Source organism: Panulirus ornatus, chromosome 6 (assembly GCF_036320965.1).
Source record: "Panulirus ornatus isolate Po-2019 chromosome 6, ASM3632096v1, whole genome shotgun sequence".
Lineage (NCBI taxonomy): Eukaryota > Metazoa > Arthropoda > Malacostraca > Decapoda > Palinuridae > Panulirus > Panulirus ornatus.
The window spans coordinates 23,111,424-23,130,475 of record NC_092229.1 but is presented as its reverse complement, the minus strand read 5'-3'; the positions used below and the strand labels follow the sequence as shown (position 1 = coordinate 23,130,475).

General features: G+C 41.8%; 1 protein-coding gene across 1 annotated transcript in view; it reads left to right on the top strand.

Annotated features, from left to right (window-relative positions):
• The window catches only part of Helz (Helicase with zinc finger), a 292,336-nt gene that overhangs the window by 49,252 nt on the left and 224,032 nt on the right, over positions 1-19,052 (top strand). The window contains exons 3-4 of the mRNA XM_071662257.1: positions 1,979-2,258; positions 2,393-2,499. Of these exons, the coding sequence (XP_071518358.1) occupies positions 1,979-2,258; positions 2,393-2,499 (387 nt within the window). The remainder of the gene's footprint in view (positions 1-1,978; positions 2,259-2,392; positions 2,500-19,052) is intronic.

Sequence of the window (19,052 nt, the reverse complement as noted above, 5' to 3'; positions counted from 1 at the left end):
GTGAGCCATGGATTGGATGAGGGAGGCAAAGGTCTCGGGCACATTGAGGAATGAATGAAAAGAGAGGTCACTGTCTTAAAGGGCAATGATGGGTGTTTGATTGTATAGCAGTCCCATTGGTGGTGTATATATCTGGACTGTGGAATTCACATTTATGGGTTTTGTGAAACATTTTTACAGTTTTAGATTTGGAGTGCATATAACAGATGATCCTCTCCATAATATTCATCTGTCTGCTCAAAGATGATATCAGTAGTCAGTAAGCTCTTTGAACTTGCCCCGAAAGATCTGAATTCTTTTCTTAAGACCTCTTTTTAGAGTTCTCTAGCATTTTTCATGAGAAAAAAAGGCTGTAATACTGTTTCTAACTACAAGAGTGCCCTCCAGAAACCACTTTCAATTGTTTGTGTAAATCTGGATATACTTGGGATAAGTTTCTCTTGTCCTTATTGTTTTTTTTTTTTAAGATTGTTTACCTCCCTTCTGCAGCCAAGTTGGATGTTGTTGAAAGTCCTAGACCAGTAACAGTCAGAGGATTTTTCTGGCAATGTAGCACCCCAGTGTCTCTTCCTGATAACTCCTGTTGCTAGTAGAAGAGTTAATGAGATACATGCGATTTTCAGACATAAGAACCACTTCATGTTTGACTCGATAGAGATAATCCAAAGCCTTGGTTTTTGGAAAAAATAGATGAGTAAGTTTAATAATCCCTGTTTTGATTAACTGTTGGAAGACTACAATGGAATATGACTCTTAATGCCCAGTTAAATCTTTGAGAAATTTATAGATATCACCAGAGACTATCAAGAGGAATATATATTTCATCCAGGAAGCTTAAAATCTCTCACATCAAGAAACTCTTCCTGAATGAAAAAAGACTATTCTTTGGTGCCCCAACTTACCCTTTGTGTTGAAGTCCATGATATAAGGAAGTTAGCCTCTAGTTCAGCCATTCTGATGAACTCTTCATGGGAAAAATCAGCTAAAGAATTCTTTGACAGTCCTCCAACACATTTGGAAGACAAAACCTTACTCAACATATTGAGGATCAGTTGTAATTGCTGGTGGAGTTGCCACCATCAGGGCAGACGAACACTAGTGTGCCACAAGATAGCTCTTTAGATAATTATTTTTTTTTGCCTTACTTTATCCTTTTTGAGAAAGTTTTGTATAACTCCCCTCCTCCATGTTGGTATGCTGTCAAGGCTTTCAGGATGATATAACATTACAGAGAAATGTGTGTTTTTAAGAATGAAAAACTGTTTCCCTTCAATATGATTTCCTGTGAGAAATTTTTTCTAGGTTTTTCCTGTGCTACCTTTCATTCATGTTTTAGAAAGCCTTTCTCTTTCACAGTGATGATTATTAAGTTAATGTGTATGTTCTAAGAATTATGAGTTAGGTCAGTGCCATCCTGACAACCTGCAGAATGATATCATTTGTGTGTGGAAGTTGTTGATTGTTCAATAGGGAGACCCAGGCTGAGTTAGCATGCTAATAGCACCAAATAAGTGAGGGGCCTTAGAAATTTTCCTATGGCTGATAGGATACTGCTGTGGAGGGTAACAGTGTTTCGTTCTTCATACATTTTTTCCATATCCTTACCGTCTTTTGTACCACGCATTGATGCTAATTGATTTGTATGAGTCCTCTAAATGTTGGTTTTATTATTGTCCAAAAGAATTATTTCCCAAGTAAAGAAAATTTTTAGATATAATTTGGTTGCCTTAGCAAGTGAATATATGGGGAAGGAAAAATTGGAGAAGTGTTAAGGAAAGGGAGAAGTAAAAAGTAGGGCAGTAGTAAAATGGGTGCTTTTGAGGTAGAATGTTGAGGCTGATATATAGCAGGTATTAAAAAAAGGCCTGGATTACTTTACAGGTATGGTTTGAATTATATTTATTGGTAATAGTATGTGTGGTAGGAATTCATAAGTGAGGTACAAACTTAATGGCAGATGGTTCTCATTTCTGTACAGGTGTTAAAGGTCATGGAAAAGAGTTAATCAGTGGAAAACGTCGAATAAATGAGGTTCTTATTGAAGATAAAACCAAAAAGGAGATATACCTCAGGTTTTCTGAATCTGCTGTTGCTGCTCTTCATCTTACTGATGATGAGGATGTGACAGTGGAAGTGCAGTTCCAGCTGAACCGTCTGCCTCTGTGTGAGATGCATGCTGCTCTTGATCGTCTTCCCTCTCTGGATATGATATTCCCAGATGTCACTTTAGAACCCACAATTCCCTGGAGCCCAGTCAAGTAGGTGGAGGCCCAGTTAATATACTATCTATATATCCCATAATTTAATTGCTTGTTAGTGTATATATTGATAGATATTGTACTAGCAGGAAGGTGCTTGTCTGTAAATTTAATGATAAATGTTGTACTCACAGGCAGTGGGGGGAGAGCCTAGACACCAAGTTGAATCCCAAGCAAAAGGAAGCTCTTGTAGCAATTACTGCTCCAACTGGCCTTGTTTTACCTCCTATATTGATTATTGGTTAGTATTTGTTATTGTAGTTTTGGTAATCTGTTTACTGATGTTAGACTTAAGACATTTGTAAGTGATGAGTTAAAATTGGACAGAAATATGGAGAGAATATATGTATACTATCTTTGCACCCATGACCTTTCTTATGGCATAACCTCTGTAATCTTCTGTTACATACTCTGTATCACTTATGGTTATGATTTAGTTTTGTCTTCAGTATTTTGATATTATACTCGATCACTGTTTCCTGCGTCAGCAAGGTATCGCCGGGAAACAAAGAAAGACCCATCAACTCATGTACATTTATATATATAAGGATAATGAAATATTTTTTGTTACACTCTATCACATACTCCCACAACTCTTGTTTCAGGAGTAGTGTTACTCCATCCTTTGCTCTTGCCCTAACCTGTGACTTTACTCCCAAAGCATTCCCAAACCACTCTTCCCCTTTACCCATGAGCTTTGTTTCACTCACAGCCAAAACATCCAGGTTCCTTTCCTCAAACATACAACCTATCTCTCCTTTTTTCTCATCTTGGTTACATCCACACACATTTAGACACCCCAATCTGAGCCTTCAGGGAGGATAAGCACTCCCTGCATGACTCCTTCTGTTTCCCCTTTTAGAAAGTTAGAATACAAGCCCCCACTCCTGTCCCTTTTAGTTGCCTTCTAGGACACACGGGGAATGCGTGGGAAGTATTGGTAAAACTGAAAGTGGATGGAGAGAAGTAGGTGATTATTGGTGCCTATGCTTTGGGGCATGAGAAGAAAGATCATGAGAGGCAAGTGTTTTGGGAGCAGCTGAGTGAGTGTTAAAAGTTTTGATGCACGAGACTGGGTTATAGTGATGGGTGATTTGAATGCAAAGGTGAGTAATGTGGCAGTTGAGGGAATAATTGGTGTATATGGGATGTTCAGTGTTGTCAATGGAAATTATGAAGAGCTTGTAGATTTGTGTGCTGAAAAAGGACTGGTGATTGGGAATATCTGGTTTAGAAAGAGAGATATGCATAAGTATACATATGTAAGTAGGAGAGATGGCCAAAGAGCATTATTAGATTTGATTTGCGTGTGAAAGAGAGACTTTTGGATGTTAATGTGCTGAGAGGCGCAACTGGAGAGATGTCTGATCATTATCTTGTGGAGGCAAAGGTGAAGATTTGTAAAGGTTTTCAGAAAAGAAGAGAGAATGTTGGGGTGAAGAGAGTGGTGAGAGTGAGTGAGCCTGGGAAAGAGATTTATGTGAGGAAGTAACAGGAGAGACTGAGAGCAGAATGGAAAAAGGATGTAATGGGAGTGGGGTAGGAATGGGATGTATTTAGGGAAGCAGTGATGGCTTGCACACAAGATGCTTGTGGCATGAGAAGCTTGGGAAGTGGGCAGATTAGAAAGGGTAGTGAGTGGTGGGATGAAGAAGTAAGATTATCAGTGAAAGAGAAGAGAGAGGCATTTGGGCGAATTTTGCAGGGAAATAGTGCAAATGAGTGGGATATGTATAAAAGAAAGAGGTAGGAGGTCAAGAGAAAGGTGCAAGAGGTGAAAAAGAGGGCAAATGAGAGTTGGGGTGAGAGAGTATCATTAAATTTTAGGGAGAATAAAAATATGTTTTGGAAGGAGTTAAATAAAGTGCATAAGAAAAGAGAACAAATGGGAACATCGGTGAAGGAGGCAAATGGGCAGGTAATAACAAGAAGTGGTGATGTGAGGAGATGGAGTGAATATTTTGAAGGTTTGTTGAATGTGTTAGATGATAGAGTGGCAGATATAGGGTGTTTTGGTCGAGGTGGTGTGTGAAGTGAGAGGGTCAGGGAGAATGAGTTGGTAAACAGAGAAGAGGTAGTGAAAGCTTTGCAGAAGATGAAAGCTGGCAAGGTGGTGGGTTTGGATGGTATTACGGTGGAATTCATTAGAAAAGGGGGTAACTGTGTTGTTGACTGGTTGGTGAGGATATTCAATGTATGTATGGCTCATGGTGAAGTTCCTGAGGATTGGCGGAATGCATGCATAGTACCATTGTACAAAGGCAAAGGGGATAAAGGTGAGTGCTCAAATTACAGAAGTATAACTTCTTTTATCCCTGGGGATAGGGGATTAAGAATACTTCCCACGTATTCCCTGCGTGTCGTAGAAGGCGACTAAAAGGGGAGGGAGCGGGGGGCTGGAAATCCTCCCCTCTCGTTTTTTTTTTTTTTTTCAAAAGAAGGAACAGAGAATTGGGCCAGGTGAGGGTATTCCCTCAAAGGCCCAGTCCTCTGTTCTTAACGCTACCTCGCTAATGCGGGAAATGGCGAATAGTTTGAAAAAAAAAAAAAAGAGAAAGATAACTTCGTTGAGTATTCCTGGGAAATTATATGGGAGGGTATTGATTCAGAGGGTGAAGGCATGTACATATCATCAGATTAGGGAAGAGCAGTGTGGTTTCAGAAGTGGTAGAGAGTGTATGGATCAGGTGTTTGCTTTGAAGAATGCATTTGAGAAATTCTTAGAACAGATGGATTTGTATGTAGCATTTATGGATCTGGAGAAGGCATATGATAGAGTTGATAGAGATGCTCTGTGGAAGGTCTTAAGAGTATATGGTGTGGGAGGCAAGTTGCTGGAAGCAGTGAAAAGTTTTTATCGAGGATGTAAGGCATGTGTATGAGAAGGAAGAGAGGAAAGTGATTGGTTCTCAGTGAATGTAGGTTTGCGGCAGGGATGTGTGATGTCTCCATGTTTGTTTGTTTATGGCTAGGGTTGTTAGGGAGGTGAATGCAAGATTTTTGGAGAGAGGGGCAAGTATGCAGTCTGTTGTGGATGAGAGGGCTTAGGAAGTGAGTCAGTTGTTGTTCGCTGATGATACAGCGCTGGTGGCTGATTCGGGTGAAAAACTGCAGAAACTGGTGACTGAGTTTGGTAAAGTGTGTGAAAGAAGAAAGCTGAGAGTAAATGTGAATAAGAGCAAGGTTATTAGGTTCAGTAGGTTTGAAGGACAAGTCAACTGGGAGGTAAGTTTGAATGGAGAAAAACTGGAGGAAGTGAAGTGCTTTAGATATCTGAGGGTGGATTTGGCAGTGCAAGGAACCATGGAAGTGGAAGTGAGTCACAGGGTGGGGGAGGGGGCGAAGGTTCTGGAAGTGTTGAAAAATGTGTGAAAGGCAAGAACAGTAGCTTGGAAAGCATAAATGGGTATGTTTGAAGGAATAGTGGTTTTACCAATGTTATAGGGTTGCGATGCATGGGCTATACATAGGGTTGTTCGGAGTAGGGTGGATGTGTTGGAAATGAGATATCTGAGGACAATATGTTGTGTGAGTTGGTTTGATTCAGTACGTAATGAAAGGGTAAGAGAGATATGTGGTAATAAAAAGAGTGTGGTTGAGAGAGCAGAAGAGGGTGTGTTGAAATGGTTTGGTCACATGGAGAGAATGAGTGAGGAAAGATTGACCAAGAGGATATATGTGTCAGAGGTGGAGGAATGAGGAGAAGTGGGAAACCAAATTGGAGGTGGAAGGATGGAGTGAAAAAGATTTTGAGTGATTGGGGCCTGAACATGCAGGAGGGTGAAAGGCGTGCAAGGAATAGAGTGAATTAGAACGATGTGGTATACTGGGGTTGATGTGCTGTTAATGGATTGAACCAGGGCATGTGAGGCATCTTGGGTAAACCATGGAAAGTTTTTTGGGATCTGAATGTGGAAAGGGAGCTGTGGTTTCAGTGCATAATACATGACAGGTAGAGACTGAGTGTGAACGAATGTGGCTGTTGTTGTTTTTTCTAGTGCTACCTCGCACATTTGTGAGGGGAGGATTTGTCATTTCATGTGTGGGGAGGTGGCGATGGGAATGAATAAAGGCAGCATGTATGAATTATTTACATGTGTATATATGTATATGTCTGTGTATTTATTATATTTTTTTTATACTTTGTCGCTGTCTCCTGCGTTTGCGAGGTAGCGCAAGGAAACAGACGAAAGAAATGGCCCAACCCCCCCCATACACATGTATATACATACGTCCACACACGCAAATATACATACCTACACAGCTTTCCATGTTTTACCCCAGACGCTTCACATGCCCTGCTTCAATCCACTGACAGCACGTCAACCCCGGTATACCACATCGCTCCAATTCACTCTATTCCTTGCCCTCCTTTCACCCTCCTGCATGTTCAGGCCCCGATCACACAAAATCTTTTTCACTCCATCTTTCCACCTCCAATTTGGTCTCCCTCTTCTCCTTGTTCCCTCCACCTCCGACACATATATCCTCTTGGTCAATCTTTCCTCACTCATCCTCTCCATGTGCCCAAACCACTTCAAAACACCCTCTTCTGCTCTCTCAACCACGCTCTTTTTATTTCCACACATCTCTCTTACCCTTACGTTACTCACTCGATCAAACCACCTCACACCACACGTCCTCAAACATCTCATTTCCAGCACATCCATCCTCCTGCGCACAACTCTATCCATAGCCCACGCCTCGCAACCATACAACATTGTTGGAACCACTATTCCTTCAAACATACCCATTTTTGCTTTCCGAGATAATGTTCTCGACTTCCACACATTCTTCAAGGCCCCCAGGATTTTCGCCCCCTCCCCCACCCTATGATCCACTTCCGCTTCCATGGTTCCATCCGCTGCCAGATCCACTCCCAGATATCTAAAACACTTCACTTCCTCCAGTTTTTCTCCATTCAAACTCACCTCCCAATTGACTTGACCCTCAACCCTACTGTACCTAATAACCTTGCTCTTATTCACATTTACTCTTAACTTTCTTCTTCCACACACTTTTCCAAACTCAGTCACCAGCTTCTGCAGTTTCTCACATGAATCAGCCACCAGCGCTGTATCATCAGCGAACAACAACTGACTCACTTCCCAAGCTCTCTCATCCCCAACAGACTTCATACTTGCCCCTCTTTCCAAAACTCTTGCATTTACCTCCCTAACAACCCCATCCATAAACAAATTAAACAACCATGGAGACATCACACACCCCTGCCGTAAACCTACATTCACTGAGAACCAATCACTTTCCTCTCTTCCTACACGTACACATGCCTTACATCCTCGATAAAAACTTTTCACTGCTTCTAACAACTTTCCTCCCACACCATATATTCTTAATACCTTCCACAGAGCATCTCTATCAACTCTATCATATGCCTTCTCCAGATCCATAAATGCTACATACAAATCCATTTGCTTTTCTAAGTATTTCTCACATACATTCTTCAAAGCAAACACCTGATCCACACATCCTCTACCACTTCTGAAACCACACTGCTCTTCCCCAGTCTGATGCTCTGTACATGCCTTCACCCTCTCAATCAATACCCTCCCATATAATTTACCAGGAATCCTCAACAAACTTATACCTCTGTAATTTGAGCACTCACTCTTATCCCCTTTGCCTTTGTACAATGGCACTATGCACGCATTCCGCCAATCCTCAGGCACCTCACCATGAGTCATACATACATTAAATAACCTTACCAACCAGTCAACGATGCAGTCACCCCCTTTTTTAATAAATTCCACTGCAATACCATCCAAACCCGCTGCCTTGCCGGCTTTCATCTTCCGCAAAGCTTTCACTACCTCTTCTCTGTTTACCAAATCATTTTCCCTAACCCTCTCACTTTGCACACCACCTCGACCACAACACCCTATATCTGCCACTCTATCATCAAACACATTCAACAAACCTTCAAAATACTCACTCCATCTCCTTCTCACATCACCACTACTTGTTATCACCTCCCCACTTGCGCCCTTCACCGAAGTTCCCATTTGCTCCCTTGTCTTACGCACTTTATTTACCTCCTTCCAGAACATCTTTTTATTCTCCCTAGAATTTAATGATACTCTCTCACCCCAACTCTCATTTGTGTATTTATATATATATGTATACGTTGAGATGTATAGGTATGTATATGTGCATGTGTGGACATATATGTACATACATGTGTATGTGGGTGTGTTGGGCCATTCTTTCATCTGTTTCCTTGCGCTACCTCGCTAATGTGGGAGACAGCAACAAAATGTAGTAAATAGATAAATGTAAATATATATTTATCCCTGGGGATGAGAAGCGTGGGAGGTGGGCAGATTAGAAAGGGTAGTGAGTGGTGGGATGAAGAAGTAAGATTATTAGTGAAAGAGAAGAGAGAGAGAGGAATTTGGATGATTTTTGCAGGGAAATAATGCAAATGAGTGGGAGATGTACAAAAGAAAGAGGCAGGAGGTCAAGAGGTGAAAAACAGGGCAGATGAGAGTTGGGGTGAGAGAGCATCATTAAATTTTAGGGAGAATAGATAAAGTGCATAAGACAAAGGAACAAATGGGAACATCAGTGTAGGGGGCAAATGGGGTGGTGATAACAAGTAGTGGTGATGTGAGGAGATGGAGTGAGTATTTTGAAGGTTTGTTGAATGTGTTTGTTGATAGAGTGGCAGATATAGGCTGTTTTAGTCGAGGTGATGTGCAAAGTGAGAGGGTTAGGAAGAATGATTTGGTGAACAGAGAAGAGGTAGTAAAAACTTTGCGAAAGATGAAAGCCGGCAAGGCAACGGGTTTCGATGGGATTACAGTGGAATTTATTAAAAAAGGCGGTGACTGTGTTGTTGACTGGTTGGTAAGGTTATTTAATGTATGTATGACTCGTGGTGAGGTGCCTGAGGATTGGCAGAATTCTTGCATAGTGCCGTTGTCCAAAGGCAAAGGGGATAAAAGTGAGTGCTCAAGTTATAGAGGTATAAGTTTGTTGAGTATTCATGGGAAATTTTATGGGAGGGTATTGATTGAGAGGGTGAAGGCATGTACAGAGCATCAGATTGGGGAAGAGCAGTGTGGTTTCAGAAGTGGTAGAGGATGTGTGGATCAGGTGTTTGCTTTGAAGAGTGTATGTGAGAAATACTTAGAAAGAAAAGCAAATGAATTTGTATGTAGCATTTATGGATTTGGAAAAGACATATGATAAGAGTTGATAGAGATGCTCTGTGGAAGGTAGTAAGAATATATGGTGTGGGAGGCAAGTTGTTAGAAGCAGTGAAAAGTTTCTCTCGAGGATGTAAGGCGTGTGTACGTGTAGGAAGAGAGAAAAGTGATTGATTCTCAGTGAATGTAAGTTTGTGGCAGGGGTGCGTGATGTCTCCATGGTTGTTTAATTTGTTTATGGCTAGGGTTGTTAGGGAGGTGAATGCAAGAGTTTTGGAGAGAGGGGCAAGTATGCAGTCTGTTGTGGATGAGAGAGCTTGAGAAGTGAGTCATTTGTTGTTTGCTGATGATACAGCGCTGGTGGCTGATTCGGGTGAGAAACTGCAGAAGCTGGTGACTGAGTCTGGTAAAGTGTGTGGAAGAAGAAAGCTGAGAGTGAATGTGAATAAGAGCAAGGTTGTTAGGTACAGTAGTGTTGAGGGACAAGTCAATTGGGAGGTAAGTTTGAATGGAGAAAAACCGGAGGAAATAAAGTGTTTTAGATATCTGGGAGTGGATTTGGCAGTGGATGGCGCTATGGAAGCAGAACTGAATCATAGGGTGGGGAGGGGGCGAAAATCCTGGGAGCCTTGAAGAATGTGTGGAAGTCGAGAACGTTATCTTGGAAAGCAAAAATGGGTATATTTGAAGGAATAGTGGTTCCAACAATGATATATGGTTGCGAGGTGTGGGCTATAGATAGAGTTGTGCAGAGGAGGGTGGATGTGCTGGAAATGAGATGTATAAGGACAATATGTGGTGTAAGGTGGTTTGATCGAGTAAGTAATGAAAGATTAAGAGAGATGTGTAGTTGTAAAAAGAGTGTGGTTGAGAGAGCAGAAGAGGGTGTTTTGAAATGGTTTGGGCACATGGAGAGAATGAGTGAGGAAAGATTGACAAAGAGGATATATGTGTCAGAAGTGGAGGGAAGGATAAGTGGGAGACCAAATTGGAGGTGGAAAGATGGAGTGAAAAAGATTTTAAGTGAGGGTGAAAGGCTTGCAAGGAATAGAGTGAATTGGAATGATGCAGTATACCAGGGTCAAATTGCTGTCAGTGGATTGAACCAGGGCATGTGAAGCGTCTGGGGTAAACCATGGAAAGTTCTGTGGGGCCTGGATGTTGAAAGGGAGCTGTGGTTTCAGTGCATTATACATGACAGGTAGAGACTGAGTGTGAACGAATGTGGCCTTTGTTCTCTTTTCCCAGCACTACCTTGCGCACATGGGGGGGGGTTGTTATTTCATGTGTGGCGGGGTGGTGACAGGAATGAGCAAGGGCAGATAGTATGAATTATGTACTTGTGTATATATGTATATGTCTCTGTGTGTATGTATATATGTATACATTGAGATGTATAGGTATGTATATGTGCGTGTGTGGACATGTATGTATATACATGTTTATAGGGGTGGGTTGGACCCTTCTTTCGTCTGTTTCCTTGTGCTACTTCAGTAACGCGGGAGACAGCAACAAAGTATAATAAAAAAAAATAATCCCTATGGATAGGGGAGAAAGAATATTTCCCATGCATTCCCCACATGTTTTAGGATGTGACTAAAGAGGACCAGAGCAAGGAGCTAGAAACCCTCCCCTCCTTGTATTTTAACTTTCTAAAAGGGGAAACAGAAGAAGGAGTCAGGCGGGGAGTGCTCATCTTCCTCGAAGGCTCAGATTGTGGTGTCTAAATGTGTGTGGATGTAACCAAGATGAAAAAAAGGAGAGATAGGTTGTATGTTTGAAGAAAGGAACCTGGATGTTTTGGCTCTGAGTGAAACGAAGCTCAATGGTAAAGGGGAAGAGTGGTTTGTGATTATTTTCGGAGTAAAGTCAGGGGTTGGTGAGAGGACAAGAGCAGAGGAAGGAGTAACACTACTCCTGAAACAGGAATTGTGGGAGTATGTCATAGAGTGTAAGAAAGTAAACTCTAAATTGATATGGGTAAAACTGAAAGTGGATGGAGAGAGATGGGTGATTATTGGTGCATATGCACCTGGGCATGAGGAGAAAGATCATGAGAGGCAAGTGTTTTGGGAGCAGCTGAGTGAGTGTGTTAGTGGTTTTGATGCACGAGACCGGGTTATAGTGATGGGTGATTTGAATACAAAGGCGAGTAATGTGGCAGTTGAGGGAATTATTGGTGTACATGGGGTGTTCAGTGTTGTAAATGGAAATGGTGAAGAGCTTGTAGATTTGTGTGCTACAAAAGGACTGGTGATTGGGAATACCTGGTTTAAAAAGAGATATATACATAAGTATATGTATGTAAGTAGGAGAGATGGTCAGAGAGCTTTATTGAATTACGTGTTGATAGGCGCGTGAAAGAGAGTCTTTTGGATGTTAATGTGCTGGGAGGTGCAACTGGAGGGATGTCTGATCATTATCTTGTGGAGGCGAAGGTGAGGATTTGTAGAAGTTTTCAGAAAAGAAGAATGTTGGGGTGAAAAGAGTGGTGAGAGTAAGTGAGCTTGGAAAGGAGACTTGTATGAGGAAGTACTGGGAGAGACTGAGTACAGAATGGAAAAAGGTGAGAACAAAGGATGTAAGGGGAGTGGGGGAGGAATGGGATGTATTTAGGGAAGCAGTGATGGATTGCGCAAAAGATGCTTGTGGCATGAGAAGCGTGGGAGGTGCGCATATTAGAAAGAGTAATGAGTGGTGGGATGAAGAAGTAAGATTATTAGTGAAAGAGAAGAGAGAGGCATTTGGACGATTTTTGCAGGGAAATAATGCAAATGAGTGGAAGATGTATAAAAGAAATAGGGAGATGGTCAAGAGAAAGGTGCAAGAGGTAAAAAAGAGGGGAAATGAGAGTTGGGGTGAGAGAGTATCATTAAATTTTAGGGAGAATAAAGAGATGTTTTGGAAGGGGTTAAATAAAGTGCGTAAGACAGGGGAACAAATGGGAACTTCAGTGAAGGGGGCTAATGGGGAGGTGATAACAAGTAGTGGTGATGTGAGAAGGAGATGGAGTGAGTATTTTGAAGGTTTGTTGAATGTGTTTGATGATAGAGTGGCAGATATAGGGTGTTTTGGTCGAGGTGGTGTGCAAAGTGAGAGGGTTAGGGAGAATGATTTGGTAAACAGAGAAGAGGTATTAAAAGCTTTGCGGAAGATGAAAGCCGGCAAGGCAGCTGGTTTGGATGGTATTGCAGTGGAATTCATTAAAAAAGGGGGTGACTGTATTGTTGAGTGGTTGGAAAGGTTATTTAATGTATGTATTACTCATGGTGAAGTGCCTGAGGATTGGCAGAATGCTTGCATACTGCCATTATACAAAGGCAAAGGGGATAAAGGTGAATGTTAAAATTACTTTGGTATAAGTTTGTTGAGTATTCCTGGAAAATTATATGGGAGGGTGTTGATTGAGAGAGCCAAGGCATGTACAGAGCCTCAGACTGGGGAAGATGTATGTGGTTTCAGAAGTGGTAGAGGATGTGTGGATCAGGTGTTTGCTTTGAAGAATGTATGTGAGAAATACTTAGAAAATCAGATGGAGTTGTATGTAGCATTTATGGATCTGGAGAAGATGTGTGATAGGGTTAATAGAGATGCTTTGTGGAAGGTATTAAGAGTATATGGTGCGGGAGGTAAGTTGGTAGAAGCAGTGAAAATTTTTTACCAAGGATGTAAGGCATGTGTATGGATAGGAAGAGGAAAGTGATTAGTTCCCAATGAATGTTGGTTTGCGGTACGGATGTGTGATGTCTCCATGGTTGTTTGTTTATGAATGGGGTTGTTAGGAAGGTGAATGGAAGAGTTTTGGAGAGAGGGGCAAGTATACAGTCTGTTGTGGATGAGAGGGCTTGGGAAGTGAGTCAATTATTGTTTGCTGATGATACAGTGGTGGTGGCTGATTTGGATGAGAAACTGCAGAAATTGGTTACTGATTTTGGTCAAGTGTGTGAAAGAAGAAAGGTGAGAGTAAATGTGAATAAGAGCAAGCTTGTTAGGTTCAGTAGGGTTGAGGGACGATTTGATTGGGAGGTAAGTTTGAATGGAGAAATACTGGAGGAAGTGAAGTGTTTTAGATATGTGGGAGTGGATTTAGCAGTGGATGGATCCTTGGTTGAGGGACAATTTGATTGGGAGGGAAGTTTGAATGGAGAAATACTGGAGGAATTGAAGTGTTTTAGATATGTGGGAGTGGATTTAGCAGTGGATGGATCCTTGGAAGTGTGAGTGAGTCACAGGGTGGGGGAGGGGGTAAAGGTTCTGGGAGCGTTGAAGAATGTTTGGAAGGTGCGAACATTATCTTGGAAAGCAAAAATGGGTATGTTTGAAGGAATAGTGGTTCCAACAATGTTGTATGGTTGTGAGGCATGGGCTATGGATAGAATTGTGCGGAGGAGGGTGGATGTGCTGAAAATGAGATGTTTGAGGACAATATATGGTGTGAGGTGGTTTGATCGAGTAAGTAAGGTAAGGGTAAGAGAGATGTGTGGAAATAAAAAGAGCGTGGTTGAGAGAGCAGAAGAGGGTGTTTTGAAATGGTTTGGGCACATGGAGAGAATGAGTGAGGAAAGATTGACCAAGAGGATATATGTGTCGGAGGTGGAGGGAATGAGGAGAAGTGGGAGACCAAATTGGAGGTGGTAAGATGGAGTGAAAAAGATTTTGTGTGATCGGGGCCTGAACATGCAGGAGGGTGAAAGGCAGGCAAGGAATAGTGTGAATTGGATCGATATGGTATACCGGGGTCGACGTGCTGTCACTGGATTGAATCAGGGCATGTGAAGCGTCTGGGGTAAACCATGGAAAGTTCTGTGGGGCGTGGATGTGGAAAGCTAGCTGTGGTTTCGGGCATTATTACATGACAGCTAGAGACTGAGTGTGAACAAATGAGGCCTTTGTTGTCTTTTCCTAGCGATACCTTGCACACATGAGGGGGGAGGGGGATGTTATTCCATGTGGCGAGGTGGCGATGGGAATAAATAAAGGCAGACAGTATGAATTATGTACATGTATATATATGTATATGTCTGTGTCTGTATATATATGTGTACATTGAGATATATGGGTATGTATATTTGCATGTGTGGACGTGTATGTATATACATGTGTATGTGGGTGGGTTGGGCCATTTCTTTCGTCTGTTTCCTTGCGCTACCTCGCAAAAGCGGGAGACAGCGACAAAGCAAAATAAATAAAATAAAAAGTATATATGTTGAAATGTATGGGTATGTATATGGGCGTTTATGAATATACATGTGTATGTGGATGGGTTGGGCCATTCTTTTCTCTGTTTCCATATGCTCCCTTGCTAACGCGGGAGACAGGGATTAAGTATAATAAATGATAGATGATAAAACAATGAATTTCTTTTGATACATATTTGCCATTTCCTGCATTAATGAGATAGCGTTAAGAACAGAGGACCAAGCCTTAGAGGAAATATGCTCATTAGGCCCCCTTCTTTGTTTCTTTCTTTGGAAAATTATAAACGAGAGGCGGGGATTTTCAACCCTCCCTCTCCCGCCCCATTTGGTCACCTTCTACAACATGCAGGGAATACATGGGAAGTATTCTTTCTCCCCTCTCCCCTATATTCCTGGGGATAGGGGAGAAAGAATACTTCCCATGTATTCCCTGTGTGTTGTAGAAGGCGATTAAAAGGGGAGGGAGTGGAGGGCTAGTAATCCTCCACTCCAGTTTTTACTTTACCAAAAGAGGGAACAGAGGAGGGGGCCAAGTGAGAATTTTCTCTCTAAGGCTCAGTCCTCTGTTCTTAAAGCTACCACGCTAATGCGTTAAATGGCGAATATGTATAAAAAGATTATTAATTTATATTTATATTACTTAACCGCCATCTCCTACATTAGTGAGGTAGAGCAAGGAAACAGACAAGGAATGGCCCAACCCACCCACATACACATACATGTACATAGACGCCTGCACACGCATTTATACATGCATATACATTTCACTGTATACATATATATACATACACAGACTTATACATATATAACACTTTTACATATTCATACTTGCTGCCTTCATCCATTCTCATCGCCATCCCGCAACACATGAAATAGCATCCCCCAACAAGGTAGCACTAGGAAAGACAAAAAAGCCACATTCTGTCCTTAATGTCCTTGCTAATGCAAGAAATGGTGAATATGTATGAAAAATTGAATATATTATTAATTTGTATATATCATACTTAGCGCTGTCTCCCACATTAGCGAGGTATCGCTAAGAAACAGATGAGGAATGGCCCAACCAACCCACATACACATGTATATACATAGACGCCCGCACACACACTTATACATACATATACATTTCAATGTATACATACATATATATATATATTTACATTTTCATACTTGATTTCATCCATCCCTGTTGCCATCCCGCCACACATGAAATAGCATCCACCCCCCTCCCCCGTCCCGTGAGGTAGTGCTAGGAAAAGACAAAAAACCCACATTCGTTTACACTCGTGTCTCACTGTCTTGTTTAATGCACCAAAACCACAACTCCCTTTCCACATCCAGGCCCCACAGATATCCATGGTTTACCCCAGATGCTTCACATGCCATGGTTCAATCCATTGACAGTATGTCGACCCCGTTATATCACACCATTCCAATTCACTCTATTCCTTACACACTTTTCACCCTCATATATGTCCAGGCCCCGATCGCTCAAATTCTTTTTCACTCCATCCTTCTACCTCCAATTTGGTCTCCCGCCTCTCCTTATTCCCTCTACCTCTGACACATTATCCTTTTTGTCAGTCTTTCCTCTTTCATTCTCTCCATGTGACCAAACCATTTCAACACACCCTCCTCTGCTCTCTCAGCCACACTTTTTGTTTACCACACATTTCTGTAACCCTTTCATTACTTACTCGATCAAACCACCTCACACCACATATTGTCCTCAAACATATCATTTCCAACACATCCACCTTCCTCTGCACTACCCTATCTATAGCCCATGCCTCATAACCATATAACTGTCAGAACCGCTATTCCTTCAAACATACCCATTTTTGCTCCGAGATAACGTTTTCACCTTCCACACATTCTTCAACGCTCCCAGAATCTTTGCCCCAACCCACCCTGTGACTCACTTCCGCTTTTATGGTTCCATCCGCTGCTAAGTCCACTCCCAAATATCTAAAACACTTCACTTCTTCAAGTTTTACACCATTCAAACTTACCTCCCAATTAACTTGTCCCTCAACCCTACTGAACCTAATAACCTTGCTCTTATTTACATGTAGTCTCAACTTTCTTCTTTCACACACTTTACCAAACTCAGTCAACAACTTCTGCAGTTTCTCACCTGAATCAGCAACCAGAACTGTATCATAAGCAAATAACAACTAACTCACTTCCCAAGCCCTCTCATCCACAACAGACTGTATACTTGTCCCTCTCTCCAAAACTCTTGCATTCACCTTCCTACCCACCCCATCTATAAACAAATTTAACAACCATGGAGACATCACGCACCCCTGCCGCAAACTGCCATTCACTGGGAACCAATCACTTTCCTCTCTTCCTACTTGTACACATGCCTTACATTCTTGGCAAAAAATTTTCATTGCTTCTAGCAACTTACGTCCCACACCATATGCTTTTAAAACCTTCTACAAAGCATCTCTGTCAACCCTATCATATGCCTTTTCCAGATCCATAAATGCTACATACAAATCCATTTGTTTTTCTAAGTATTTCTCACATACATTCTTCAAAGCAAACACCTGATCCACACATCCTCTACCACTTTTGAAACCTCACGGCTCTTCCCCAGTCTGATGTTTTGTACATGCCTTTACCCTCTCAATCAATATCCTCCCATAAAATTCCCCAGGAATATTCAATAGACTTATCCTGCTGTAATTTAAACACTCACCTTTATCCCCTTTGCATTTTTACAATAGCACTATGCTTGCATTCTGCCAGTCCTCAGGCACTTCACCATGATCCATACATACAATGAATATCCTCACCATCCAATCAACACCACAGTCACCCCTCTTTTAATAAATCCCATCGCAATACCATCCAAACCTGCAGCCTTACCAGCTTTCATCTTCCACAAAGCTTTCACTACCTCTTGTCTATTTACCAAACCATTCTCCCTGACTCACTCTCTTCGCACACCACCCCAACCAAAGCACCCTATATCTGTCACTCTATCATCAAACACATTCAACAAACCTTCAAAATACTCGCATCATCTTTTCACTTCATCACAACTTGTTATTACCTCCCCGTTAGCTTCTTCACTGATGTTTCCATTTGTTCTCGTCTTATGCACTATATTTACTTCCTTCCAAAACATCTTTTTATTCTCCCTAAAATTTAAAGATACTCTCTCACCCCAACTCTCATTTGCCCTCTTTTTCACCTCTTGCATCTTTCTCTTGACCTCCTGCTGCTTCCTTTTATACCTTTCTCAGTCATTTGCACTACTTTCCTGCAAAAATTGTCCAAATGCCTATCTCTTCTCTTTCACTAAAAATCTTACGTCTTCATCCCACACTCACTACCCATTGTAATCTGCCCATCTCCCACCTTTTTCATGCTGCAAGCATCTTTTGCGCAAGCCATCACTGCTTCCCTAGATACATCCCCTTCCTCCCCCACACCCCTTACATCATTTGCTCTCACATTTTGCCATTCTGCACTCAATCTCTCCTAGTACTTCCTCTCACAAGTCACCTTTCAAAACTCACTTACTCTCACCCCTCTCTTCCCATTCTCTCTTCTTTTCTGTAAACCTCTAAAAATGTTCACCTTTGCCTTCACAAGATAGTGATCGGACATCCCTCCAGATGCCTCTCTCAGCACATTAACATCCAAAGTCTCTCTTTCACACGCCTGTCAATTAACACATAACCCAGTAACGCCCTGTGGTCATCTCTTCTACTTCCATATGTATACTTATGTATATCTCTCTTCTTAAACCAGGTATTCCCAATCACCAATCCTTTTTCAGCACACAAATCTACAAACTCTTCATTTCCATTTACAACACTGAACACCCCATGTACACCAATTATACCCTTTACTGCCATATTATTCACCTTTGCATTCAAATCACCCATCACTATAACCCAGTCTCTTGCATCAAAGTTGCTTACACACTCACTCAGCTGCTCCCAAAACTCTTGCCTCTCATGATCTTTCATCTCATAGGCACCAGTAATCACCTATATCTCTCCATCCACTTTCAGTTTTACCCATTTCACTCTAGAATTTACTTTCTTACACTCACATATTCCCACAACTCCTGTTTTATGAGTAGTGCTTTGCTCTTGTCCTCTCATTAACCTGTTAGCTTACTCCCAAGACATTCCGAAACCACTTTCCCTTTACCCTTGAGCTTCCTTTACTGAGAGCCAAAACATCCAGATTCCTTTCCTCAAACATAATACCTATCCGTTTTCTCATTTTGGTTACATCCACACACATTTAGACACCTCAATCTAAGCCTTCGAGGAGGATGAGCACACCTCGCATGACTCCTTCTTCTGCTTCCCTTATAGAAATTTAAATACAAGGAAGGGGGCTTTCCAGCTCCCTGCTCCCGCCCCCTTTAGTTACCTCTTATGACATGCGGGAAT